This window comes from Gorilla gorilla, chromosome 6 (assembly GCF_029281585.2).
Source record: "Gorilla gorilla gorilla isolate KB3781 chromosome 6, NHGRI_mGorGor1-v2.1_pri, whole genome shotgun sequence".
Classification (NCBI taxonomy): domain Eukaryota; kingdom Metazoa; phylum Chordata; class Mammalia; order Primates; family Hominidae; genus Gorilla; species Gorilla gorilla.
Window position 1 is genome coordinate 94,233,544 of NC_073230.2, and position 27,264 is coordinate 94,260,807.

The 27,264-nt window shown below is 35.6% G+C and overlaps 2 protein-coding genes across 13 annotated transcripts in view; one reads left to right on the forward strand and one right to left on the reverse strand.

Annotated features, from left to right (window-relative positions):
• The window catches only part of SGCE (sarcoglycan epsilon), a 70,777-nt gene extending 50,852 nt beyond the window's left edge, over positions 1-19,925 (forward strand). For 3 of the 12 annotated variants that reach the window (XM_019031480.3, XM_019031476.3, XM_019031482.3), the window contains 7 exons: positions 1,722-1,884; positions 4,302-4,513; positions 5,436-5,462; positions 6,193-6,381; positions 16,434-16,477; positions 17,349-17,383; positions 19,636-19,925. In XM_019031480.3, coding sequence (XP_018887025.2) covers positions 1,722-1,884; positions 4,302-4,513; positions 5,436-5,462; positions 6,193-6,381; positions 16,434-16,477; positions 17,349-17,383; positions 19,636-19,686 — 721 coding nt within the window. In that variant the 3' untranslated portion in view covers positions 19,687-19,925. Of the gene's footprint in view, positions 1-1,721; positions 1,885-4,301; positions 4,514-5,435; positions 5,463-6,192; positions 6,386-16,433; positions 16,478-17,348; positions 17,384-19,635 lie in introns of those variants that run through there. The other 9 variants (XM_004045771.3, XM_004045773.5, XM_019031478.4 and 6 more) reach the window with 4 other exon arrangements.
• CASD1 (CAS1 domain containing 1) overlaps positions 17,394-27,264 on the reverse strand; it is an 84,704-nt gene continuing 74,833 nt past the window's right edge. The window contains exons 18-20 of the transcript XR_008667436.2: positions 20,232-20,324; positions 17,704-17,787; positions 17,394-17,581 (exon numbers count right to left, since the gene is read on the reverse strand). The gene's annotated coding sequence lies outside the window, so the exon portion shown is untranslated. The remainder of the gene's footprint in view (positions 17,582-17,703; positions 17,788-20,231; positions 20,325-27,264) is intronic.

The window sequence follows — 27,264 nt, forward strand, 5'->3', positions numbered from 1 at the left end:
AATAAAAGGTTTTATCTTCACTTATTCCTTCTCTGATGCTCTGCTTTTCTTTATGTAGATCTGAGTTTCTGACTTGTATCATTTTCCATCTCTCAAAAGAAGTTATTTTAACATTTCTTGCAAAGTAGTTTCACTTTATTCATTAGAGCCCTCTGCATATTAGTCATAGTTGTTTTAAATTTCTGGTCTGATAATTTCAACATCTCTGCCATATCTGATTCTGGTGTGATGCTTGTTCAGTCTTTTCAAACTGTGTTTTTTGCTGTATAGTATGTTTTATAATTTTTTTCTTGATAGCTGGACTAATGTATGGAGTAAAAGGAATGAATATAAGTAGACCTTTAGTAATATGGTGGTTAGGTGTTGTGGGAGGGGAAGAATTCTGTAATTCTATGATTAGTTTTCAATCTTTTAGTGAACCTATGCCTCAGGACCATGAATTTCACATATGCTTCTCATTTGCCTTCTTAGGTAGGACGGGATATGTGGATATCCAGTTTTTCCAGCACCATTAGTTATAACAACTATTCTTTCCTTTTTGAATTGTCTTGGTACTTGTGATGATAATCAGTTTATTAAATGTGAGAGTTTATTTCTGGATTCTCGGTTCTATTCCGTTGATCTGTCTGTCTGTTCCTATGCCCGTACCAGATGACTTGCTTACTGTAGCTCTGAGTAAGTTTTCAAATTGGGAATTGTGAGTTTTCCAAATTTGTTTTTCCTTATCCAAATTTGTGTGTGTGTGTATGTGTGTGTGTATGGCTATTCTGGGTGCTATGAACTTCCTTAGGAATTTTAGGATCAGTTAGTCAACTTCTGCAAAGAAGGCAGCTAGAATTTTGATGGTTTTATTTCATTTTACATTGTCATTTTTTTCCTAGCATTGTCATTATGAAAAGGAACAGTATTTACTTGTAGTATTTTCCTGGTTTTCTCTTTTCTTTTGAAAGGCCAATGAGATTCCTATCTTCTCAAGCTGCTCCAAGATTATTTAAATACTGTTGTCACTATTTCCTGTTGTGAAATCTTTTTAGCCAGTTAAGTAGAGATCTTTCCCCATAATTCCCCCAAACCAACAAAATATTTTGTTTGCCTCTTTGTGTTTACCAAACAATAGTTTTACCCTTATATTAATGTCTTAGATAAAAGATTGCAAGGCCTTCTAATGAGAGACCAAGCATATAGGGGTTTGTGTAGTAGAAAAACTAACGGAACTGATAGGTAAAATAGTAATGTCTACCCAAAGCTCCATACCTCCAGGGATGTAATTTAAGAGTTTTATTACAAGAAAATTAAGTGAAATGTATTACTTAGTTATTTATTATTGTAGTAGTGGGGTTATTTCCTAATTTACTTTAAGGATAATGTTTTTAATGTAAATAGTCTACTAAATATAGTAATTACTAAATATAGTAATCAGAATATGATGCATGTTTATATTGAATGAAAATAAATGGGATGAAATAAAGTTTTTAGAAATTAACATAGAATGGAGAGAGTATCTGGTATACCAAAGCACTCAGTAAATATTGGCTGAATAAAGGAATGAATGAAAGGAAGCCCCTACATGAATCATTGTTTTTAGAGCCGAGGCCCCTACCTCAGGGATGAGTCTAGTTAATCTCTCAATTCAAAAGGCTAAATCCTGCTTTTAAGGTGGATTGTTTTTTAGTGTTTTCAATTTTCTTAAAGGATAACCTGAGAGTTTCACATTTTTACAGCGTTTATGTCATGGTTGGTGCAGATGTCCCGTTTTCTTCTTGTTTACGAGAAGTTGAAAATCCACAGAATCAATTGAGATGTAGTCAAGAAATGGAGCCTGTAATAACATGTGATAAAAAATTTCGTACTCAATTTTACATTGACTGGTGCAAAATTTCATTGGTAAGTTTTTATTTTGTTTTTGCAAGTTTAATTAAAAATGATGTGGCTAGAGTTAACATTTGACTAAAACCTGAACTGCTTTTAGGAATAAATCCTGGGTTTACTTTAACTGCAGTTGACTTCCCTTGAGATTAAGGATCTGGTAAGCTGGTTGACAGTGCATCCATTTAGGAAAGAATATATCCACTTTTGTACTTATTCTATCCTTGATTAGTTGCTGGGGCTGGATTAGCTTGGCAGGTGGTCCAAATGAACCCCTTGGACATCCATATAGCTGCTAATGAGCACAGATAGTGGAGTTAGTATGATATGTGCAGAAAGATTCTTCTTAAATATTCTGCCACTAACCCACTTTGGAAGGAAAGGATGGAATACAATAATAAATCTGAAAATAAAGCAGTATTGTGCTATGATTTAATGTTCTGACAACTCAAATTATAGGGAAAGTCCAAGAAACAAGAGACAATTCCAAGTGAAGAAAAGTTAGAATCTTACCCATAATTCATAAACATAATATTTCTTTCCAAATCACATTTTAATTTGCATGTTAACAGATTTAGGAAAATGTAAGGTTTCAAATATATGTAAGATATGTGTAATATTTTACATATGTTTGCATATTTTATATTATATGTCTGTATATAATATTTTGATCCTGTTATCTGAAAAGCAGGAGAGTTGTTTCAATTCTTTGTTTTTTTTTCTTTTCATATTAATGTATCCAACTGATGTTTTAATTATTTAGTGATCTTTTAGATTTAACTTCTGTCAATTCTTTATGATTGGTGGTGAGTGGATTAGATCTAAGTTTAAAGTTGACATTTGAACAAAGTTATTGACACATAAGCACAATTATCACTTCATGTCTTAGAGAGCCAGCTGCATCCTGGAGAACATATTACTCACATTGCAACACTTAGCACTCCTTGTGGCCTTTTGCCTTGAACTCTTCTTCTCATGCCTCTTGTCTCATGGCCTTTAGAAAAATGGCCTTCTTTGCCTTCCTAAATCAAGTAAAATTATTATTATAGGCAAATTTGCTCAATTATTATAGGCAAATTTGTTCAGTCATGGTGCTAAAGATACAAGGGTGCAGGAGACTGAGCAGCTGCAACCATAACTTAGATTCCTCTCCCAGCATCATCAGTGGCCAGCAGACCCTAACAATGCCATTTTACTTGTGGTTGTTCTGGAAAATGAGTTTATGTTTAGGACTATTACCCAGTCTCTAAAAGTTAAAAAATGATATATTCCTTGAAGATTTTTGTTTATCTGTTAAGGCTTTATAAGTGGAAAGGTTGGGAATTTTTATTTTTTATTTTACATGTATTTATTTTTATGCCACATCTTGCCACAAAAGATTTCAGAAGGTTAAATCAGAGTCATACAGTAAACATAATAAATAAAATATAAAAGAAATGGAAAATCAGGACCTAAATTTCACCCCCCAAAAATAAGCATAAGGCTGTGTTGGACAACAAGCCGCCAATGTGCAGGACAAAAATAAATGAAATTCATATTTAGTTCTCATTCTTAAAAAGGAGGCACATCAATTCCTTGGCAGAAAACAAAAGTTTTTACTAACACTGTATTATTAACAAAATTTTTCAAGTGGAGTTTTTTGGGAGAAGATACTGAATAATGCTGCAACTAATTCTCCCCAGCATTTTATTTTAGTAGCAAATGTAGTAGCAAATTTCACATGGCTACATTTTTAGTGTCCTTCAATAAAAACCTTAGCATAATTAAATGCAACTCAGTGAAAGCAGCTCAATTAATGTGGAGGTAAATTAACATAGTGCAACTGTTGTAGTTTTTTTTTTTTTTTGATACTGGGATAGAATTAAGTAAGACTGGGATAGGTTCCATATTCCCTAGACTATCTTCCATAAAAGTTACTTCTGTCAGCTGGAAGGCAGAAAGATCAAGGACGACACGTTTGGAAATTGTCCCTCTTTTTTTTTTTCCTTTTCTCTTTCGGTAAACTTAGAAACCATATGTGCATACCTGGTTTTCAGCCAGTTTTAGGTTTGGTAAAATCTGCACTTGAGCTTTGCCACTAGGAAATAAGACATTTACATGGTAGTGTAAAGGACTACTGCTTTAGAGAAAGGAAACTGAAAAAGAACAACTACACGTATAGGCACACACATGTTAAATATGTACACATGTAAATGTATATGTATATATGTTTTAGGAAGAACACAGAAAGTAGACCAAAGTAAAGCCTTTATTACTTTCATTCGTTACATTCCCTACCTCCAATAAATACTTGCAAATTCAAGAGGTGATAAAGTAATTGGAAAAGATGGCTTTTTAGATAATTTGTCAAAGAATGTTTTAGTGTATCCAGATCTTAAAATCTCATAATGTTTGCAACGATTAATTTGTTGTGTAATTGTCTTCTTTTATATCAGGTTGATAAAACAAAGCAAGTGTCCACCTATCAGGAAGTGATTCGTGGAGAAGGGATTTTACCTGATGGTGGAGAATACAAACCCCCTTCTGATTCTTTGAAAAGCAGAGACTATTACACGGATTTCCTAATTACACTGGCTGTGCCCTCGGCAGTGGCACTGGTCCTTTTTCTAATACTTGCTTATATCATGTGCTGCCGACGGGAAGGCGTGTGAGTACTTTAAAACTAATAAGAAAATTAGAGATCCTGCTAAGATAACAACATAGAAGATTCCATTAAAAGCGAAGTTTCATTTGGTTCATAAAACACTTTGTAAATGAATTGAAATTGTGTCCAAACTGCAATACTTTATTGCTTTAAAATGAATTAAAATAGTTTTGAGTCTAGTAAATCAAATTAGGGGATATAATTACTTTATTCAAAAATTATTAAGGCTAGATGTAAATTCACACTGACAAAACAGTCCCAAGAATAATTGAGGCTAGATATTTTGGTTATACAAGCCACCTTGTATGAGCAGAGACTGCAGAATCTACTGACGTGGTAATTGCACTTAAAAAAATTGTGTTAGTTTGATCAGAAGTGATGGTCAAAACTCTTAAAAACATTCTGCTGTCAAACAGGGTAACACAATTTAATGTTTAAAATATATTTTTAAAACCCAACTTAGGAGTAAATTAATGAAAATAAGGTATAATTTGAGTAACAAGTCTTCACTTCATGAATAGTTAGTACCTTCAGGACATCTGTGTCAGTTAAGGTAATCTCCCAAGATTATCTGGAAGTCAGGGCAACAAAGCAAAGGATAAAAACTTAATAAAGCAGCAAGTAACAAATTCTTTCATTTTTACATGTAGCTTGATTTCATTATGTCATAGAATTTATTTCAATCAAGGCCTTGATTCTTAATCTCCATTTTTTTCATTTTTCTATGTGTTTCTCATCAGTATTCCATCGCTGTATGTGTACTCATCCAAGTAATGTCATAAACCTGGTGGCAAATGCTGCCTGGTTGCATTTAATAGTAACAATGTCAGCATTTCCACATCATGCAAGATCCCATGAGCATATAGTCTTAATGTTCCAAATATCAATGCTATTATTTAATTCATAAATTTTGTTTTGTTTCTAGGGAAAAGAGAAACATGCAAACACCAGAGTAAGTGTCTTCTTTCCTGTTATTTTCTTCATTTTTTCCCACCTCTCAGTTGCCCATCATGCTCCATACATGTGTGTCAAGCTTTTTTTCATTTGTCATCTTTCATAGTTTATTTCATAAATGTGAAAGCTGCTTTCTAAATAGAGATATTTATGAGGGGTAGAAACTAAAACTAAAAAGGGTTTGAAAACTAAGATTACACAGATAAAAATTAAACCTAAAATATTTCAGATTCAGAATATTAACTTACCATTTATATTATGTGATTTCCAATCTGCATTTCTATAAACCAGAGAACAGATGAAAAGACCTTTCATACAAGTTTTCCAGAATCTACAGTAATAACCTACCATAAAATGAAACTTCTGTGAGTATTTATAAATGCCCCACCAGAAGCAAAAATATAAAAGCTATGGTAGTTTTATCTTAAATCATAGAAAATAAATAGAAAACTAGTTTGTTACTTAGGACAGTAATATTAATACAATGCTTCATAGCTTAGTTTAATAAAACACCTATGTATTTTAAAATCAGTTTATAATTTTCAGTTTTGTTATATTAAAAGTGTGTGAGATGTATGCCTTTCTGAAATAGTTTATTGAATGCCCAAAGTGCCATAATGTCTTGTTATTTTAAAAGATAAAAATACTTCATAACTTTTTCAAATTGATGACCCATCAGGCTAATATATGATTTTAAATATATGTTGTTTTACTTCTTTTTGACCTAGCATCCAACTGGTCCATCACAGTGCTATTCAGAAATCTACCAAGGAGCTGCGAGACATGTCCAAGAATAGAGAGATAGCATGGCCCCTGTCAACGCTTCCTGTGTTCCACCCTGTGACTGGGGAAATCATACCTCCTTTACACACAGACAACTATGATAGCACAAACATGCCATTGATGCAAACGCAGCAGTAAGTGTCCACTTAGAGCCATAATTATTAATATGCATGTATATTTTTACTAATATCTGTAAAGAACAGAGCTTTCTGTTGTTGTGTTTGTTTGTTTATAACTGGAAGAGAAAATAACAAAAGGACATTGTGTAAATCTCACCCCTACTCTCCTGACATATACAATACAATTACTTTTAGGAAATGCGCTTTTTTTCCCCCACTGATCCAAACAAGACTACATATACCTTAATATTTAAGAAATTGACACTGATACTAAACTCAACATTACATGTTTGCTCAAAGATGAGTTAATTATAAAAAAAAGAACCATATCCTAAGCATTTCAAATTGATTATTTTTAGAGATATTAAAATTATTTGGTTTAAACCTATTAAAATGTTATTACCATAGACCTTTGTAATCTAAATTTTTGCCTCAGAATTAAGGGTGTTTGGGTTGTTTTTTATGATCTGCTTGTATGTCAGAGCAAGCAGCTCCAATTTGGGCTATAAACACCTATTTTATTAGTGCAAACCTTGTCTAGTGCTATAGGGATCAGGGTTAGAAAGGCTGGAAGGACTTTGTAAGGAGTAGATAAGGGTGAGGGGTGAGGAAACTGTACAGTTGCATTTGGGAGACCATGCTATATAATGCTGTAATGCAGCATTATGCTACATCATATATTGCTGATATAATGTAGCCTAGTGGCCACATTTTTATATAAGGGAATGGTGGGTAAAACTGTTATTTATAAGAATATGTCTCTTTTTTTCTTTTTTTTTTTTTTAAGACGGAGTTTCGCTCCTGTTGCCCAGGCTGGAGTGCAGTGGCGCGATCTCGGCTCACTGCAACCTCCACCTCCCAGGTTCAAGTGATTGTCCTGCCTCAGCCTCCCAAGTAGCTCGGATTATAGGCACCTGCCCCCATGCCCAGCTAATTTTTGTATTTTTAGTAGAGACGGGGTTTCACCATGTTGGCCAGGCTGGTCTTGAAATCCTGGCCTAGGTGATCTGCCTGCCTCAGCCTCCAAAGTACTGGGATTACAGGTGTCAGCCACCATGCCCGGCCTTTTTTCTTTTTAACCAAATGTTAAAATGGGTTGAATTCAATTGCCCTAAGCACTAGAAGTCACGAAGTTGGCTTTTGAGGTCCTCCTCTTTTTCACTTTACTTTTATAGATGGAATGGCTATGCAGAAAAATCTCTCTTTCTCACTCTCTCAGTCTCTCTTTCTCTCTCTCTCATACACACACACACAGACACATACACACCCCTTAGGATATAATATTAAAGTGAACACATTTACCTGGGAACTCTGCTGGGTACATTTTTCCCATTGAGTGCTTATTCTGTAACCAGGCAGAATGCATGTGGTAATTTGAAGATTAAATAATAATTAATATAAGTAGTATAGATAGACTAGATAAGTTTATCCAGAATACTTTAGAAACCTAAAAGTATTATGAATATTTTTCTAAAGTTCTCTAACATCACTTAGGGTCATACAGACTAAGGTGCCTGTTTATGTGCATGTGTGTATGAGAGTATAAGTAATGGGTAGTGGGTAATTTAAGAAATGGGTGAAATTGCATATGTTTACAATTTTGAATTTTTGAAACATTAATATATCAGGGATATAAATATTAAAGTCTACAAAATTTAGTTGTACTGAATGCAGCGGATGGGTTTCTATGCTCTCTGGTGGTCAGTAGCCCACCTATTATGGGTCATCATAAAACCCAGTTTACCGGGATTAGATACTGATGAGAAAAATTGGTAAAATTTCAAGAATATTGTAATAATTCAGAATTTAACAACCTCTTATCCCTTTTTAGATGAAAATTATGAAATGGCTTTATCATTCATTTTCAAAATGAAAAGAATTTGTACTTATTCTTTAAGGTTATTATTTCTGATATTGTTTACCCTAGCGTGCCAGTGAAATGTTGACAGATATCCTTCAAAAATGGAAGGTCAAATACACTTGGAAAAAAGTAGTAGCAACACTGCAGAATTCTAACATGAAACAAATCCTGTAGCTAACCAAATTGTTTATGAATGATAAATTCAGTATACTTAGTATGAATGTGAAGATTAAATGCATGCCCATTTAAGAAGGGTTAATTAATAAGTACAAGGCAGCATTATCCAAGCATATATCTGGTTATCGAGTACTGTAACGTAAAGGTTTTATTTCTCTGTTTTTTAAGCTACAACAGTCTTCAGTCCCTTAGTGTGTTGATACACTTTGTGAATCCATAGGAAAAGGTCAGAACAGGTAACTCTTCAAAGAACACAGTTTGAGAAATGCTTCTGTTGATAATGTGACAAACAGTGCTGTAGAATTTTAGAGTAGAAAACTAGTTATAATGAGTAGGGGAACTTGAATATGTTTGTAAATCAATAAAACTCTATTGCTAGTGAAATTTAAGAGCAGAAAAAGGTTGCTGTCATTTTAAGATAAACCTTTCTAACCACATATATTGAAAATAAGAATAGCTCCTTAAAAAGTATTTTGATTCCCTGTGGTTAGAATTTTGCAATGTTGCTACTAATATACAAGCAAAATAAAATTTTCTATCTAGTTTACACCAAATGGATCTTTCTGGTCCTTCCATAACCCCATCAAGACTGTCATTAGGTTGATCAGATCTCTCTATTTGCAAATGCAATAGGCTATTATATTGAACTTGCAACAATTTAAACACATACGTATTTTTAAGTCCAGAAAACCTTCACATTATTCAGATTTCTGCTAATGGAAAAGCTCCATTAACTAGCACTTCTATATAAATAGGGTACATAGATAATTGATGATGTTCACAATGATTATTCTGAGGCACTGCAGGATCATCAAGTGCGTCTGACTCATCAGAGGAAAATTAAATTACATTCGGTGTCGTTTCAGTGTTGAGTGTATATTATCTTTCTTTTATTCTTAGAAATGGATAATATGTGCACAGTCTCTATGGTAACTCCCTATAAACCAGAATATGTGATTAACCTCATTTTCCAACCATGCCAGATAATAGGGAATTTATTGTATGGGGTTCATCATAGCTGTCCTTTATGCAAATTCAACTTTTACTTTTACCAGAAAAACAGCCATGTTTTAAAAGTTTTACTTCAGCACTGAGTAGACACACACAAATATTTTGGTCATTTGGATTGAATTGAATTCTCAAGATTAAAATGCGATATTATATTTTGGGAGGCATTACAGTACTCAATAACCAGGTATATGCTTGAATAATGCTGCCTTGTACTTATTAATTTACCCTTCCTATAAGGGCATGCATTTCATCTTCACATTCATACTAAGTGTACTGAATTTATCATTCATAAACAATTTTTAGCTAGCCAAAGGATTTCATGTTTATTCTTCAGATTGATACCGGAAATATTTAGACATGGATATGGCTAAAGGTTTATATTGGCTTCTAAGCAAGACTCAAGAATATTCAAAGCTTTCTTTCAAAACTGCATAAAACTAGTTTGTTCCTTTAAACAAGTCAATTTACATCAAAGTTATAGAGAACTCACAATGTTATGTAATGAATGGCTGCCACCATTATCAATTACATAGTAATATTTTCTTTTTGGTAGAATGTTTCACAGAGCTCCAGACTGGCACCATAAATTAGTCAGCAAGAAAAAATGTTTAATCATTTGCAGATGATAAATTTGAGACACTGATAAGAGACAAACTTAAATTAGGTCAGAACTGAGATTAGATTATTTACCTATCCTGATATCTAGGCAGGGATAGATAGTGTCGGTCATTGACCTCAGAAGGATCTCTGATTCAGGTTATAAGCAAAATGAATAAAGAGGCAGTGGAAAGGGAAGCTGGAGCAGAACCTGGAGATGTAGCACATGCCTAGAAATGAGGTGTTTCATTTTGTACTGTGTTTCTTTTGCTTTTCAAATTACAGAGACAATATAAATAGGCTGTTAAAACTATCACATAGTCTAGAAATGTAAGGCCAACTTAATTTGATCTTGGCTAATGTGTTTATTCTTTAATAAACTTTTTATTTTGGAATGATTGTAGAGGTACAGGAAAGTTACAAAGATAATAGAGAGTTCCCAGATACGCCTCAGCCAGTTTCTCCCGTTGTTAACATCTTACAGTACCATGGTACATTTGTCACAATGAGGAACTCAGTTTCGGTACTTTACTGTTACCTAGACTTCAGACTTTTTTCAGAGGTCATTCGTTTTTCCACTAATGTCCTTTTTCTGTTCTAGGATTCCATCTAGGACACAATAATCACTATGTCTCCTTAGTCTCCTCAGGTCTGGGCATTTTCTTAGACCTTTCTTGCGTCCCATGACCTCGACAGTCATGAGGAGCTATAGCCAGGTATTGTGTAGTATGTCCCTCATGCCCTCATATAGTAAGTTTTTCTGCATCTGTACTTAGTTATCTTTGTAGCCTAGTGAATAAGTGTTGCCATTAATAGCAGTAATAATTTTTTCCCCTATAGACATTTGTCTTATTTATTAAAATTCATTCCTGGAAATCACATTGTAAAGTAATTCTTAAAAGTAAATTGACTTTGCCCAAAGAATCATTGTTGTGACTGGTGTTATGTTTGTGACCAAAGACTTCACATCAAAAATCTATTACGTATTTGACCGGTGTACCTCAATGATTGCCCTTTCTAATTATTTAAATGAAAAAAATTTAATTCCAAGTAATAACATTTTAGGTCATCAAAGGAATGTCAAGAGAGAGTCTAGCCTTGTTCCCAAACCACGTTGTGTCAGAATCACCATAGAGCTTTTACAGTACACAGTCTGGGGCTCTGAGTATGGGAATTTGGAGTCTGGTGGGAGTGTATGTTATGGTAGAGCTCCTGCAGAGAGCTTCTCAACAAAGATTGAGAATTCCTGGCTTAATAATCAAAAGACTTAAGTTTCAGGATTGGAAAATCCAGAGCTCTGAGTAAGAAGGGTTGTTATTCACATTCCTCTACATGGAGTTTTAAAAGGGGAACAGTTTTTCCTAAATTCCCCCATGTGAAACTGAAAGAATAGCAGTCCATGCACATTGTCTAGGAGGTTGGAGCTGTTTGGGAATTTATACTTCTCAGCCTCTAGACTCTTCCATACCTCCCTAAACTGCCTGAGGAAAATGGTGTGGAGAAGTTGAGAGATGAGAGCTAATCAGAAAACAGCGCCTGGAACAGCTAAAAGCCATTGAAAAAATGTTATTTTGTAGTTTTATGCTTGGGGAAAGGGACATTGACTGGAGGATCCCAAATATTTGATTTTCTAAAAAATAATTTATTATTATATTAAATTTGTAGTGAGGTATGCTGTCTTTGGGGAAAGATCTGCCTCTTCACTATTCTTTTCTTATGCCAACATCAATACCAATTGATTTTTTTGGAGTGGTAGGCATCTTCATGAGGCCCCTTAGGTAATGAATAATTGGGGAATAGTACTCCACACATTTTTCAGGAAGATATTAATTTGCTACACAAAAATTTTCCTTATTCATTATTCTAAACATAATTCCTAATCCAGGATAATTGGGTCTCTCTCAAAACAGGAGATAGGTTGTACTTAATCTTTTGAAAATTAACAAGTATAAAAGTAGAATTAAGTCTTCTAATTGAAGACAGTATCTAATCATTTTAGCTTTTATTTAAATATTTTTCCATTTGTCCTGCTTTTGGTCACAATGACAACTAACTTTATGGTAAAATTCCATAAATAAAAATTAAGTTTTAATAAAAGTTAATATCAGTTGAAGACAGTGTTTCAGGGGACTAAGATTATGGTGTCCTGTTGAGAAGTATCAGGCAGCCGAGAATATTTCAGAGCCATTGTTTTCCAAAAATATATAACTATTTCTTATTGTTAAATGATGTCACCATACTAACTGAAAAGTGAAATGTTTTGTATTTCACACAACTAATGTCATTTTCTTTGAACTCTGGCATGGATTCTGTGGCTTTATGCAAATCATCATTTTGCTTTTTAGTTTGAAACAAGTAGCAATATAATCAGTTGATAATCATCAACCTTACTCACAGAATTATGGTATAGGGTATCCAAGAATGTCAAATTACTTTAAAATGGTTGTACAAATAAGAAATAATTGTGTACTCCCCCCAACTCACTTATTTATTAATTTGCAAGTTATTACTCTTGCATTCTTAAAGAGTGAAGTTTGTGCAATGACTAATTTACACAATTTTCTATTTAAATGCATGAAATTAATGAACATAAAATGAGAACATAATTAATGCTAATAATTTAGTTACAGTTTTCTTAAATTTCTACATAATGCAGTTTACACATAATAACTTTTCACTTAGTCTAATAATCATTAAATTGTTTTATGACTTTATTAAGGTCCCTCCTTGGAAGGATTATAGGGCCTCTATTTGAAGTCGACCCCCCGCTCCTGTATAATTGCCTTTAGCAGCCTGCTCTCACCAAAGATGAGAATTCGCCACTTTCTTCCTGCATTTTCTGCATCTTAACTAGCAGAGTTGGGGTTGAAGGCATTTTTTCCAGTATGCCTGAAGCAGTGCTATTATAAAGTATGTCCCTTCAACTCTTAAATGAAATACACAGTTTTAAATATGCCCATCATAGATACATTCACACTTTAATACTTACAGGTTCGCATTTAGTTACAAGTTTGGGAAGCCACAAAAACAGAGCTATGTGCACACATCTTGGAGACTCAAGGGTCTCCTTCAAAACAGGAGATAGGTTGTACCCAATCAGGGGATGTTGAATCTCAGTATTTTTTTGGTTGAGCACCTTTTTGCACACATAAGCATTTTTAATATAACTCATCTAAGTTTCCTTTGAAACTGCAAGGAGTGCATGAGCATTGTTCAAACACAACCACTTAGAACACCCACTATGGATACTTTTCAGTCCCTAAATCAATATAAGATACACAGTTGCTTTCTTATGCATCTTCTCCGAATTTCTTGCTAGTTTGTGTGTGGCATTTTTCTCAACCAGCCATCTCTTTTCACCTAGCCCAGCCCATTGTGATTTAGAAAGTTTAGCAATGTAGCAAAAGAGGAAAAAGCGGAGGCTAGAAAAGAAACGACAGGGCACAGGTTGACTTTGATCAGTGGTTTCCAAGCTAAATTCCACAGAAAGGTCAGTTGGGAGGGCCAACAAGAGAAGTGGGGGGCATCCAACTACCTCATCCAAATGCTGATTTTGAATTTGGAGGATCCTTAATCTAGTGCTTTTGGAAAACATGTGTCTTTGTTTACTAACCACTACCTATGTTAGAACACCTACATTCTATATTTTCTTTATCCTGTTTGATTTTTGTATTTTGTCAGAATGTGTTGATTCAATCTGCTGACAGGCTAGGTAGAGCTAGAGATGGTAAGGAATGAGGAAGTGCTTGTGTGTGGTGTGCGCCTATGTGTAGAAGGTGCACTGTGTTCGTTTTGAGTGTAGAATAGACCCAGATCAGTTATACCTGAGTAGGTAAAATAAAACACATCCTCCCACCCTGTGTGAGATGCCCATCTAATTGCATTTTGACTTCTGTAGTAAAGATATTTGCCTTGCCATCTTTAAATGTAGAACTTATTCCCTCTTTGTAGTTTATAAATTGATCTTTTTACTTTTGTGACCAAAACCAATATAAATACATTGTGTGAAATTCTGAAAGAACAAACAAGCTAAAAAAGAAATACTCCTCTAGCCTACACAAGGATAAGGCTGATAAGTAACAATAAAAAAGAATATAATCATTGGGATGAATTATTAAGTAACTTCCCCAAATTGTGTTAGAGTTGAGTTTATTATTTCCCTAGTAATATCTTTAAAGTGGAACTGAAACATTAAAAAAAAATCTCTCAAAGTTGTTACCTATAGATTAAATTAAGAGTTTAAATAGCATTTAACTAGCACGCACTGTTTTCCACTTTAGATTGTTGTATTTGGAACATAATACTTGCCTGGCTGAAATAATTCATATCAATGGTTTTCAAACTGTTTTTTACAGATTTCTTAGAATTGCTGTAGGGGCCAGCATGAGGGACAAAGAAAACAAAGCTGACAGGATTCCTAACTCCCTTGTTTCAACCCAGGCAACCTCACATTTATCTCTTTTGTACATCACAGTTCTGCTTAGGGTTTCAATTAAGAGGAATCCCAGTGCTAAAGAGAAAACAAAAAACTGAAAATCCCCAGCTTGGATCAAACTTTATTACAAAGGACTGACTCCTAGAGTTTCTTCCATACAGAACCTAAATTGTACATTTTCATAAACTAATTTTAGTATCAATATGTGAAACTAAATCTGTAAGTTAATAAATGTATATACTTTGTAATGCTTACTGCTGAGGATACTAAACAAAATATGATGGTTCTTATTCTTAATATACTTTAGGGCAATTAAATATTATATACAGAGAATACAATGACAATCAGCATGTGAATGAAAGCATGCTAAATGGTAACCTAATTGTGGGTTGCTTAGAGAGTGAGGATGCATAGGAAGGTGGTTCTTGAGATTTTTTTAATTAAAAATAATATGTTAAAAATTTTAATAACATTTCTTATGGGAATTTTTAAACTATAAGAGTAATACCTGTATGCTGTAACAAGTTCTGAGTTGAGTTAGCAAGAACAAATGGGAGCTGATTGTGTACAGGGCATGGTAGTTGGTTGTTGGCTTCAAGCAGACATGGGGCACTCCATGTAGGAGTGAGATATATTGTGGCTTTCCAGGCCACATTAAGAAATCTGAAATTTAATCTGCAGATAGATACAAGGAAATATTGAAATGTGTGTTATTTAAATGACATAATCAGATTTGTGTCTTAGAACAGTGGTTCCCAACCTTTTTGGCACCAGGAACTGGTTTCATGTCAGACCAGGAGTGGGGGGATGGTTTGGGGTGGTCCAAGTGCATTGCATTTATTATGCACTTTATTTCTATTATTACATTGTAATATATAATGAAATATTATATAACTCACCATAATGTAGAATCAGTGGGAGCCCTCAGCTTGTTTTCCTGCAACTAGACAGTACCATCAGGGGGTGATGGGGGACAGTGAAAGATCATCAGGCATTAGATTCTCATAAGGAGTGCACAACCTAGATCCCTCGCATACGCAGTTCACAGTAGGGTTCATGCTCCTATGACCGTCTACTGCTGCCGCTGGTCTGACAGGAGGCAGAACCCAGGTGGTAATGCAAGTGATGGGGAGCACCTGTAAATACAGATGAGGCTTCGATGGCTTACCTGCCACTCACCTCCTGCTGGGCAGCCCAGTTCCGTGGCCCAGGGGTTGGGGACCCCTGTCTTAGAAGATTATTCTGACAGCAATGTGCAGAGTGGATTATAAGAGGACAAGAATGTAAATGAGGAAACAAGTCAATCCCCTTACAAGGATCCAAGTGAGAAATGATGATGGCTTCAACCAAGTTAGCAATGGAGATGGGGAGGAATGGGGCAGATCCAAATGAGACAAAAAGAAATGTCAAAAGTCCCTAAGTGGTTGAATGTGGGGACTGAAGGAGAGGGAAGGAACAAGGATGACTTCTGCATTCCGCCAATGCATCTGGATGCATGGCCAGTGTCATTCCTGACATGAAGATAAAAGAGCACAGATGTTTGGGATAGTGAATGAAGGTGGTTATATATGTTGTTCCAGGAAAATGTGTGATCTGGATCTGAAAGTGTATAGGTTAAGAGCACAAGCCACTGTGTTCACATCTTTACCTACCATGTCCTAGCTATGTGGCCCTGGATCTCCAAGGCTATTTCTTCACCCATAAAATGGGAAAAATATTAACACCTACCTCTTAGGGTTGTTGTGAGGTACTTTAGAGTATAGCCCGCAGTGAAAATTTCATGCATGTTATCAAATATTGTTAATTTTTATTCTCCTCAGACCTCAGTTTCCTCATCTGTAAGCTCATGAAAGGGGAGGGGAATTGTGCTGGATTACATGACTGGGGTCATAGTTTACCTGTAAAGTTTTTCATTCTAGTATGTCTGCTCTCTATTTACAAGTGCGTAAACAAACAGTTTTACTCAAAAATGTTCATCATTTCTAGGAACTTGCCACATCAGACTCAGATTCCCCAACAGCAGACTACAGGTGAGTGCTAAGAATAATAAATTGATGTTTATGAATGAATCTAATAGATTAAAAGATAATTATGGCACTATATAATTTATGAAGCTTTATCTTCACCAAATAAGGCAAAACACTTGTGTCATTCCTTAATCAGACTTAAAACCTCAGAATAATAGCTTAGATTATTACATAGATTGGCATCAGAATGATAAACACAGGGTAAATGATCTTAGAGCAAAAGCATCCATGGAGGTCCTGTCTAATTAAGGAAGACTGAATGAAACCCCTTTCCTTCAGTGAAGTTCCCTATTCTTCCCCTTGGTATGAAAGATTCTTAGCTTGGATGCATCCAGGATTTGTCTCAGTAAGTGAGCAGCTTGAAACTGACTCTTACAAAAGGAAACCATTGTGACTAATCACTGAGGCTTCAGGGGGATAAATGAGAAATGGCTGGCCTGGTTTTAAAGCCGCTTTAAAAAGCTGTTATAACATGACCAATGACAACAAGATGGCGGACAACTCTCCTTGGATTATTCTATTTCCCTAAGACTTGCTTTCTTTATTTCTTTCAAGTGTCCCTAAAAATTTTCCACAGCCAATTATTTCATTCATCTCTATACTGAGTAGATAACTTATTCATGATTGTCTTCTAATTAGTGGTTGATTCCTAGTTCTAATTGCCAGGCAACCATTAATGCCTTTGTAGCTCTTTTGGAAAAGCAAGAGAAGTTTTAAAAATGTAAGTTGGGTGTGGAATTCTGAGTATGAATAGTGGCATTGTGGTAGGGAGACTATTAAGTAAGTCTCTTAAAAACTTCAGGCACATACAGAAATGTATTGGATGTTTTCATTCAGAAATTATCTTCTTTATTACTGCTTTCGTGAATTTAAGGAGATTTTCGTTTGACAACTTTTCAAAGATTTGAGGCAAGTATAATGAAATTGTTCATCAGATTTTAATTACAAGATGTTTATCAGAATTTTTCCCTATAATTTTGATTACTTGCTTTAATTAAATGCTAACATGTTTCAACAAGACTGTTCAATATATTGATGTGTTGGTGCTACTTTGTAAGCATTCAGGAGATTGATGAAGGAACAAACTTTGTTATAAAAATGAGTCACCTAAAGAGAGAAAAAAGATAAATGAATCCCTACTACCACTAATTTCACAGCTATTTTTTTAAAGGAAAATTTCTAAAAGAATACTTCTACGATAGAAATGATAGAACTTCTTCGTTATTAACCTTGTAGCTTCCATCTCTCCTAAGATGTCTATCTTCTGATTCTTAATTATTTCAGGCATGGAGTGAGTAGGAAGCAGGCACTTTCTAGAAAAACAGTAAATATTTATTTTGAGTATTTAAAAATCCAGATTTTACTTACCCACTAGGGGAATTAGGAAACTTGAGTAGATGATATTAGGGCAATTTGTTTAGTAGTCACATAGATTTTTTAGCAAGTACTCTTGTTAACTTGCTACATTTTAGTAATACAGAGCACTTCCAAATACAAGGACAATTTATGCCTAAACAAATATAAGAGCCAAAGAGTTTTCCTAGGGGATTTTAAGGTTGTTTAACCTAATTTATAAAATTATTTTTCTGAAACAGATTTTAGGGAGCAGGTATTTTGCTTGAGTCAAGAAAGCTTTGCTCTCCTTTTTAGTTAACACTAGAGCCTATTACCTTCTTGTTTTCTTACATTTTTCTGCAATTTGGATCATATTATTGACTAAAGTACAGTATCTTCTCTTGGTTGTTTTGTTGTTATTGTTTTATTTAGTGAGTCCCCAAAATATCTTAAGTGCCAAAGGGAGAGAGACCACCCTAGCATTTTTTTATAATTATGCAAGATTGGCGTGTTTGTGCCTCTGGTACACTTAAAACTAAATGGAGGCCGGGTGCGGTGGCTCACACCTGTAATCCCAGCACTTTGGGAGGCCAAGGCAGGCGGATCACCTGAGGTCAGGAGTTCAAGACCAGCCTGCCCGACATGGCGAAGCCCCGTCTCTATTAAAAAAATACAAAAATTAGCTGGGCATGGTGGCATACACCTGTAATCCCAGCTACTTGGGAGGCTGAGGCAGAAAAATCACTTGAGCCTGGGAGGTGGAGGTTGCAGTGAGCCAAGATCACGCCATTGTACTCCAGCCTGGGCAACAGAGTGAGACTCTGAATCAAAAAAAGAAAAAAAAGAAAAAAGAAAACCTAAATGGAGGCATGCCTCCTGGAGAGAAGGGCTGATGGGCAGTTTACATTCCTTATTTCCATTCTGTTCATTTAAATGAAAAAGTTTATTTCTCAGTATCTAAATTCTTCTATCTGAAAATGCATGGATTTAGTGCTGTTTATATATTTTTGTGAGTACGGCAGCTTTTCTTTTCTTTTACCCTGATTATCCTAATACTGCATAGAGGCAGCTACATTTATGCATGATTATCATCAGACAGTAACTGGCGTTTTCCAAGTACCACAGAACATTATGCACATGTCAGTTTTCTTTATGAAGGTAATTTAGGCACAAGAGTTTGCGTCTTGGATATCAAGTAATTTTATTTGTAGCTACCTATATGGAATTTATCAGGGGAAAGTATATCTTGAAGTTGTTTTTTGTTTTTTTGTTTTTTTTTTCATTTAGTTCCTTGTTTTCTTTTAAATTCCTATCAAAGCTTTAAGAAATGAACTAGCTGCTGGTGTTGTGTTCCTGGACTTGAGCACTAGCTGGGATAATAGAGCAGTTAAAAGCTGACAATCGCACTAACTTTTGGACTAGGCCCAAACCATTAGGTTTGATGCCCCTTCAGGTTTTCTCATTTTCTCTGCCCTACCAGCCCACATGATATTTTTTTAAAAGCCACGATTAAAAGGTACAGTTATACATCCCGCAGTTAACCTCCATTCTTTTTGTTTATTGTGGGAGGAATTTTCAGACTGTACCTCTTGGGAAATACAAAATATTATAGCTTTGGTCCAAGAAGGAGAAGACTAATTTAGAATTTTTTCTTCTGTTTTCTGTTTTTTAAAAAAACCAAATACAGAGAAATAATGCAATGTAATTATTTTACATTGTATTAAGAAGATGGAAACTTTCTCCTTGCCATAATTTGCTTTGCTCAAAATCTAAAAGTATCCATGCCCTGACTAACTCCTGCCCATATTCATTCTTACACATTGCAGGTAAATGGTATCCCTGAAGAAAGAAAACTGACTGAAGCAATGAATTTATAATCAGACAATATAGCAGTTATATCACATTTCTTTTCTCTTCCAATAATGCATGAGCTTTTCTGGCATACGTTATGCATGTTGGCAGTATTAAGTGTATACCAAATAATACAACATAACTTTCATTTTACTAATTTTTTTTTGTACTTAAAGCATTTTTGACAATTTGTAAAACATTGATGACTTTATATTTGTTACAATAAAAGTTGATCTTTAAAATAAATATTATTAATGAAGCCTAATGACTGGTGAAATTTACTTCAATAAACTACTTGCTTCCTATTTAGTAGAAATCTTTTAATCGCTAGAAACAGGTTTATGTGTTCATTCTCATTCCACAAGACTTTAGTGCTTCCTATAAATATACAAAATGCCTGTGCCTCCGTGTTCCAGTTGAGCAACCCATTTAAATAATACTTTAACTCTTGTGGCCTGTAAATCCTGTTGTTTTATATACCACTTGGAGTGTTTTCGAATAAACCTAGTTTTATGGATTGTGAAACTGATGACACCCAATTCACGCAGGGCAGCCCACGTTGCGTACTTACCTGACTTCATAATCAGATATTTGGTGGTTTTTTTTTTCTACAGCTACACCTACTGGAATGGGAGGACATTTGGATCTAGAAGCAAGACAGGAGCTGTTACACAAAAAGAGAATAGTTACTGCTAATGTGACATCAGTTAGCTCCAAAACCCCAGAGTACCTTGCAGTAACTCTTTTATGTTCAAGGCTCTATAGCTTTGGTCGGCTTCATGCATCTTGGATACTATTGGATCAGTGTGGCTATCACGTCACCTGGCAGGACAGCTTTCCTTGCAGACTGGACTAGCTGGAAAACCTTCTCTTAATCTACTTTGGGCAAATTTTTGTGTCACCTATTAGGTGCCTAGAGGTCACAAAAATTCCAAAATCCAGAAAGATTCCCTGTTAATGTTAGGTACCGTAACTTGTTTTCCACTTAGGGAGAATACTCTGTCATATCATTGACATTAGAACCTCCCTCTTCTTTCTAGGACAGAGGATGTAGGTTCTCTTATTTCTTAAAGATGTATCTCTTACTCTAATTTCTTCCTAAGTTAACTAGGGCATTGCCACTTGCTGTTCTCCAGGAGTAATCAGCTTGAGGTTGTAAATGTATTGCATCAGTGTCATGGCCTAGGAGGAATGCAATGTTGTCAAGGCTCCAGAGGACCAGATTTTGGCACAGACACAGAGTAAACAAACTGTTGCTCTTACCAGGTGAAATCAAACTGCTCCTAATAGTCCAAGTGAGCAGGAATAAAGTAATGCACAATCGACATATCATGGACAACAGATCAGAAATCAGGAACTTTAGTCATCTATTCTAGTAAAGAAGCCACTTGGAGATTGCAAAGTGCAGTTGGAATTAGCATTAATTTTTGCACTGAACCATATTGAGGTATTGAATGGGGAGAGAAATCATTGGCCAGCATCTTACAAATCTTTAATAATAGCTTTAATCGCTGCAGTTCCCCGTGAAAAAGTGATCTTGTTTCTGACTTAACATTTTGATGGGGAAAAGAGTCCAGATAATTTCCCCTTGGTTGATGCTACCCTAATAGTCCTTAAGGACTATTAAGGGTTTTTTTGTTTTGTTTTGTTTTAACAAAGTGAGGATTCTGCCACATGCTGAGGACTGCTATCCCAACTATACTCTCCTAGTGGGCAAATGACTATATGGTAAGTTTTGGGTCCTGATGGTAAACTTAAAACACCTTTTCAGTTAGCCAGCATAATCCCTTGCTCTAAAATACTGACTATAGTGGTTCTGTACATTTTCAGCAATTCCAGTAAACTCAGATTTAGATTCCAAATATCCCCTAAAAGTATGTGGCTTTTCCATCCTCCAGGGTATATTTACCCATATACATGACAGCCTCTCTTTGAGGAAGGTCTAGGTTCAATTTCCACATGGTGTGTACCTAAGGTTACAAGATTTCCCAGGTTCCAGGTTCCACAGGTTCCATGTCTATAAATTGGTTCTTTAGAATTGACTAAGGGACCATGATTCTTTTAAACATTGACCTTAGTAAGGCCTTCTCCCACCAAGCTTGTGTGTTTATTTCTATCCCCCTTCAGTACTTACTTGGAGGCTACATCAGTAATGGTACTGGGCAGTGAGCAACAAGGAATTGTTGATCTTTAGACAGAAGTGCCAATGGCAGTAATGAAATTGAAAGCCCCTAAACATTTATTTTGGTCAAAGTATGCATTAAAAATTCACATCTGTAAGTCTACACTGATGACAGAAAAGAGCACTAAGTAAAGCTATTAAGGCTAAATTTGAGGCTAAGAGAATACTTAGAAGAAAATTAAATAGAAAATAACATCAAGGTCAGTGCCTCCAAGTACATACATAGCAAATAAGTGAGGTGAGTGACACTTGGGATCAATGGTCCAAGATCTGAGCTGTTCTCATATCTTGACCATACCAATTAAGGATGAATAAAAGCCTTTAAGCAAGCCATCCAAAAATAGGGCAGCCTCAAAAATTTGCATTTCAGAATTTCCTATGAAACACCTCTACCATTTGCTTACTTACTGAATGCCTAATATGTTACTATAAGTCAGAGAGTGTTCTAAGGATGCAATGGTGAGCCAAATTAGACATAGGCTTGTTCTCAAGGAGTTTACATTCTACTCGAAAAGACAGATATTAAGTCGTCATACAAGTAAATGTCAACCTGTAATAGTGATAAATGCTATGAGGGAAAGTAATTGATGCTATAAAAGTTTATCACAGCAGGACTTCACCTAGTCAGCAAGGTCAGAGAAGCTTCCCTGAAGTTTGGTTGATACCAAAAGAATGAGTAGTAAATGCTAAGATGAAAAGAAACTATCAACAGAGTAAACAGACAACCTACAGAATGGGAGAAAATTTTTGCAATCTATACATCTGACAAAGGTCTAATATCCAGCATCTATAAGGAACTTAAATTTACTAGGGAAAAAAACATTAAAAAGTGGGCAAAGGACATGAATAGACAATTGTCGAAAGATGACATACATGTTGCCAACAAACATATGAAAAAAAGCTGGCCAGGTGCAGTGGCTCACGCCTGTAATCGCAGCACTTTGGGAGGCCGAGGCGGGCAGATCACTTGAGGGGTAGTAAGGAGTTCAAGACCAGCCTGGCCGACATGGTAAAACCCCATCTCTACTAAAAATACAAAAATTAGCCGGCCATGGTGGCGGGCACCTGTAATCCAAGCTACTTGGAAGGCTGAGGCAAGAGAATCACTTAAACTCTGGAGATGGAAGTTGCAGTGAGCTGAGATCGTGCCACTGCACTTCAGTCTGGGCGACAGAGTGAGAAAAGCTCAACATCGCTGATCATTAGAGAAATGCAAATCAAAACCACAATGAGATACCATCTCACACCAGTCAGAATGGCTATTATTTTTAAAAAAAGTCAAAAAATAACAGATGCTGGCAAGGTTGTGGAGAAATAGGAATGCTTTTACACTGTTGGTGGGAGTGTAAATTAGTTCAACCATTGTGGAAGACACTGTGGTGGTTCCTCAAAGAAGACCTGGAGACAGAAATACCATTCAACCCAGCAATCCCATTGCTGGGTATATACGCAAAGGAGTATAAATTATTCTATTATAAAGATACATGCACATGTATGTTCACTGCAGCACTATTCACAACAGCAGAGAGGTAGAATCAACCTAAATGCCCATCAATGACAGATTGCATAAAGAAAATGTGGTACATATACACCATGGACTACTATGCAGCCATAAAAAGGAATGAGATCATATCCTTTGCAGGGACATGGATAGGGCTGGAGGCCATTATCCTTAGCAAACTAATGTAGAAACAGAAAACAAAATACCACATGTTCTCATAAGTGAGAGCTAAATAATGAGAACACACGGACACATGGGGGGTAACAACACACACTGGGACCTGTTGGAGGGCAGGAGATGGGAGGACAGAGAGGATCAGGAAGAATATCTAGTAGGTGCTGGGCTTAATACCTGGGTGATGGGATGATCTGTGCAGCAAACCATATGGCACACGTTTACCTATGAAGAAACCTGCACATCCTGCACATGTACCCCTGAGCTTAAAATAAAAGTTGGAAATGAAATGAAAAAAATGTCATTTGATGTCAATTGAAAGAATGAGAATGGAAGTTTGCCTGACAACTAGTGTTGGACAGTGTATTAAAACTGGCATTGATATACAGCCAGTGAGATTTTAAGTTGGTACCACTTTCCTGGGAAGAGACTTAACGATATGTTCTAAGAGCCTTTAAGCTTGATTTCATATGCACCAAGCAATTTCTAATTTAAGTTTGGATTCTCATGTTTATCTCTTTTGTGGAGACACAGCACTGGTCATGGCACTAGGAGAGTGATATTTTTCACTATACATTTAAAAATTGGCCTTTGAGTCTATGTGTCTAATGTGAGTCTACCCCTAAATGGTAGCTTTCCTTATGGGATTCTGGCAAAATCAGGCTCCTGATCCTGTAATACCAAAATCCAGCCCATGGACTATGGTTAATTGAAGGAGTAAGTGTTCCCTGGAGAGGGCTCTTGACAATGATGCAATTGATATCCTTTGCAACACCTTGGCTGACTACTCCCTGTTAATTCAAACTGCAAAAGAAAATATAGTTTATTTGAAAAGAAACTAAGAGAATGATATGTTTCAGTGCTGGTATGCGAAGAAGTATTCCAAGTATGAGCAAAAGGGTAGGGCAGGAGTAAACACTATGTGCATTGTGAAATAATTGGTGGCTTTGCAGTCTAAGATGAGTAGCCTCAGGTGACAAGTGACTCAAGAGTTCTAAGGCCATCTGTTGGAACAAAGGTGATTTTGGAAAAACAAATCTAACTGAACTTGTGATGGTGCTAAGATTAGGAAAGTTATATCCTGACTTTATTTGCAATGTTATAATTTTTTGTAAGGAAGAAAGTATTCATATCTTACTTGAGTAATTAGAAAATCTTCAATAAAAATTTAGGGAAATGTCAAAGAAAGAAAATGCTAAGATGATGAAGAATAAGAAAAAATATTTGAGGCAGATAGAAGAGCATTATTTAAGCCCTTTTGGAAGAAGAGATCCTAGTGAGTCTAGAGTTCCATTAGAAAGTCCAGTGTAGCTGCAGTAACGAAGACTAAGCATGAGATGGTGAAGTATAGGGGAAGGTGAGACCCAAGGTAGGCCAAAACCATGCATGAACTTAAAGGAGAAAAATAAAGTCTGAAGGATGTTAAGAATGAAAAATAGGATGTGGTCATATTTGACCTTTTTATACATACAAATAATCCAACAATAATATAGAGAGCAGATACAGCAGTTGGGCAGAACGGGTGTGGTTATACCAGTCTGAAATCTGTTGTAGATATAACTGGAGAAATGGTAGCTTTGACTCAGATAGTGGTGGGAGATTCAAGAGCTATTTAGGAGGTAAAAAGGCAGCAGTTGTTGTTACATTGATACTTTGGAAATAGTGTTGAGGAACAGAGAGGAGCCAATTCTGCTGTGTGGGTTCTTCTTGGTCAAATGGTGGCAATATCCATTGTGATAGACAATAGTGGATGATAATCAGGATTGAGGAAATAATATGAGCTTAGTTTTATGCAAAGTGAACTTGAGGTACCTCTGAGAAAACCAAAATTAGTAGGCAATTGAATATATGAATTTGAAACTCAGAGTAGAGGTTCGGACTGGTGCTATGATTGGTAAGTCATCTGGATATGGGTTTTCACTGAAACCACAGGATCTGATGAGAAAACTGGTGCTCATTTTGTCATCTGAACATTCATGCAGCAGCTAAAGTGTGTTGCAATTATTTCTCCAATAGCAAAAAAGATAAGGTACATGAAGTTGGATATTTGCCAGAATCTAACGATCAGGGAAAGTCTGAGATGGTATTTTATTGACATTTCACAAAATTAAAATACAACATTACTTATTATTTTTGTACAAATTTTATTACTTTCTTAATAAATCTTACATTTTTAAAGGTTGTTCATTTGCTTCAAGGATTTCTGTGATCAGGTGATCTCACTTTGCAGTCAATTAATAGGGTGCAGTACATTTTAGGCAGTTTATCATGTAGTTTTCATATTATGTTTAATTTTTATGTGATTAAGATTCTTATTACCTTAATTTGGGAGTCCATGCATGTGCCTAAAGCAAATTAAATGTTAGGACAATGAAGAAAGATTGAGATAAACTGGCCTAGTAGAATAACATACCCTCTTTCCTTTTTTTTTTTTTTTTAACATTTAAAAATGTTATTGGATTGAGTATCAGGGCCCTTTCATTCATTCATTGAGTGAATAATGACTTAGGACCTTTTGTGTTCTAGGCATTGAACTATGCACTGGTGAATAAAACATAGTGTATTATGGAAGATGAACAAAGTCTAGTACACTATCTGGTACTAGTTGGTGCTAAGTAAATATTTGCTGACAGAATTAACCTAATGTCTAATATACAAGTTATGAAGGTTAAAAAAAAAGTGTTGTAATAGAGAATGAGGAAAGGAAGCTACCTGGATTAAATGATCAGAATAGGTTTATCTAAAGAGAAAATATTTAAGACATAATTTGAAGACTAATCATGTGCCACTCATGCTTAGCATTCTAGTCAGAGGAAACAGCATGGGCACAGACCCAAAGGCAATGTAATGAAAACAGGTGGTTGTGGTTTCTGCCCAGTATCAACTTACCCTTCTTCTAGCAACTTTACATTTTTTCTCTACACAAACATTTCTGCTCTAATTTCCAGCCAGGTACTTCCATTTAAGGTGACTCCACACCTTGCACCAGATCTCAGGTCTGGCTAATCAGAACACTGCATCTCTCTGGTCAGGGTTTAGACCTCTGACTCAGTAGGACCTGTGAGATATAATTTAATTTTACTGAGACTGACAAATGGGTGGGGGGCTCTTATCCAATATACTTGAATTTGGGGTGAAAAGAAGGCCAACAGAAAAAAAGTGGAGGACCAACAGAATGGTCAGAAACCAATTATTTATATACTACAGGCAGTTGGGCTAGGTAACACTTGACTCTCAAGAACATGAAGGATCTCTGTGTTGTTGGAACATATTGATGAGGGGGAAGTGGGATTAAAGATGATTCTGGAGATGTAAACAGAGTCCTATTAGTCTTATAGACTTTGATTGTGGAGTTTGGATTTTATTCTAAAAACACTGGAAATAAAGCATTTGAAGTAGAAAAATAACATGCAATTTACATTTTTAAATTACTCTGGGTTTGTAAAGATGGTAAAGACAGAAAATTCTCTTCTCAACAAATAAGAAAACTGGTAAAAATTGTCAGCATTAAAAAATGTAAAACTCTAGAAAGTTAACCAAACTTTGCTACACTTTTAGCAATCCAGGGTGGGTTTATTCAGGAAAAACAGTAGAATCTTGGTAAGAACGGCAAGCTTCATGGCACTTTACCTGGCCCTATTCTCATCTTTCCCTCTCTAGCACCACAGTAGCTTTGAAAACATTCTGCAATCATGGTGAAAACCAGCTGTTTGGTAGCTCCCAAAAGAGACAGAACAAAGGTAGAGT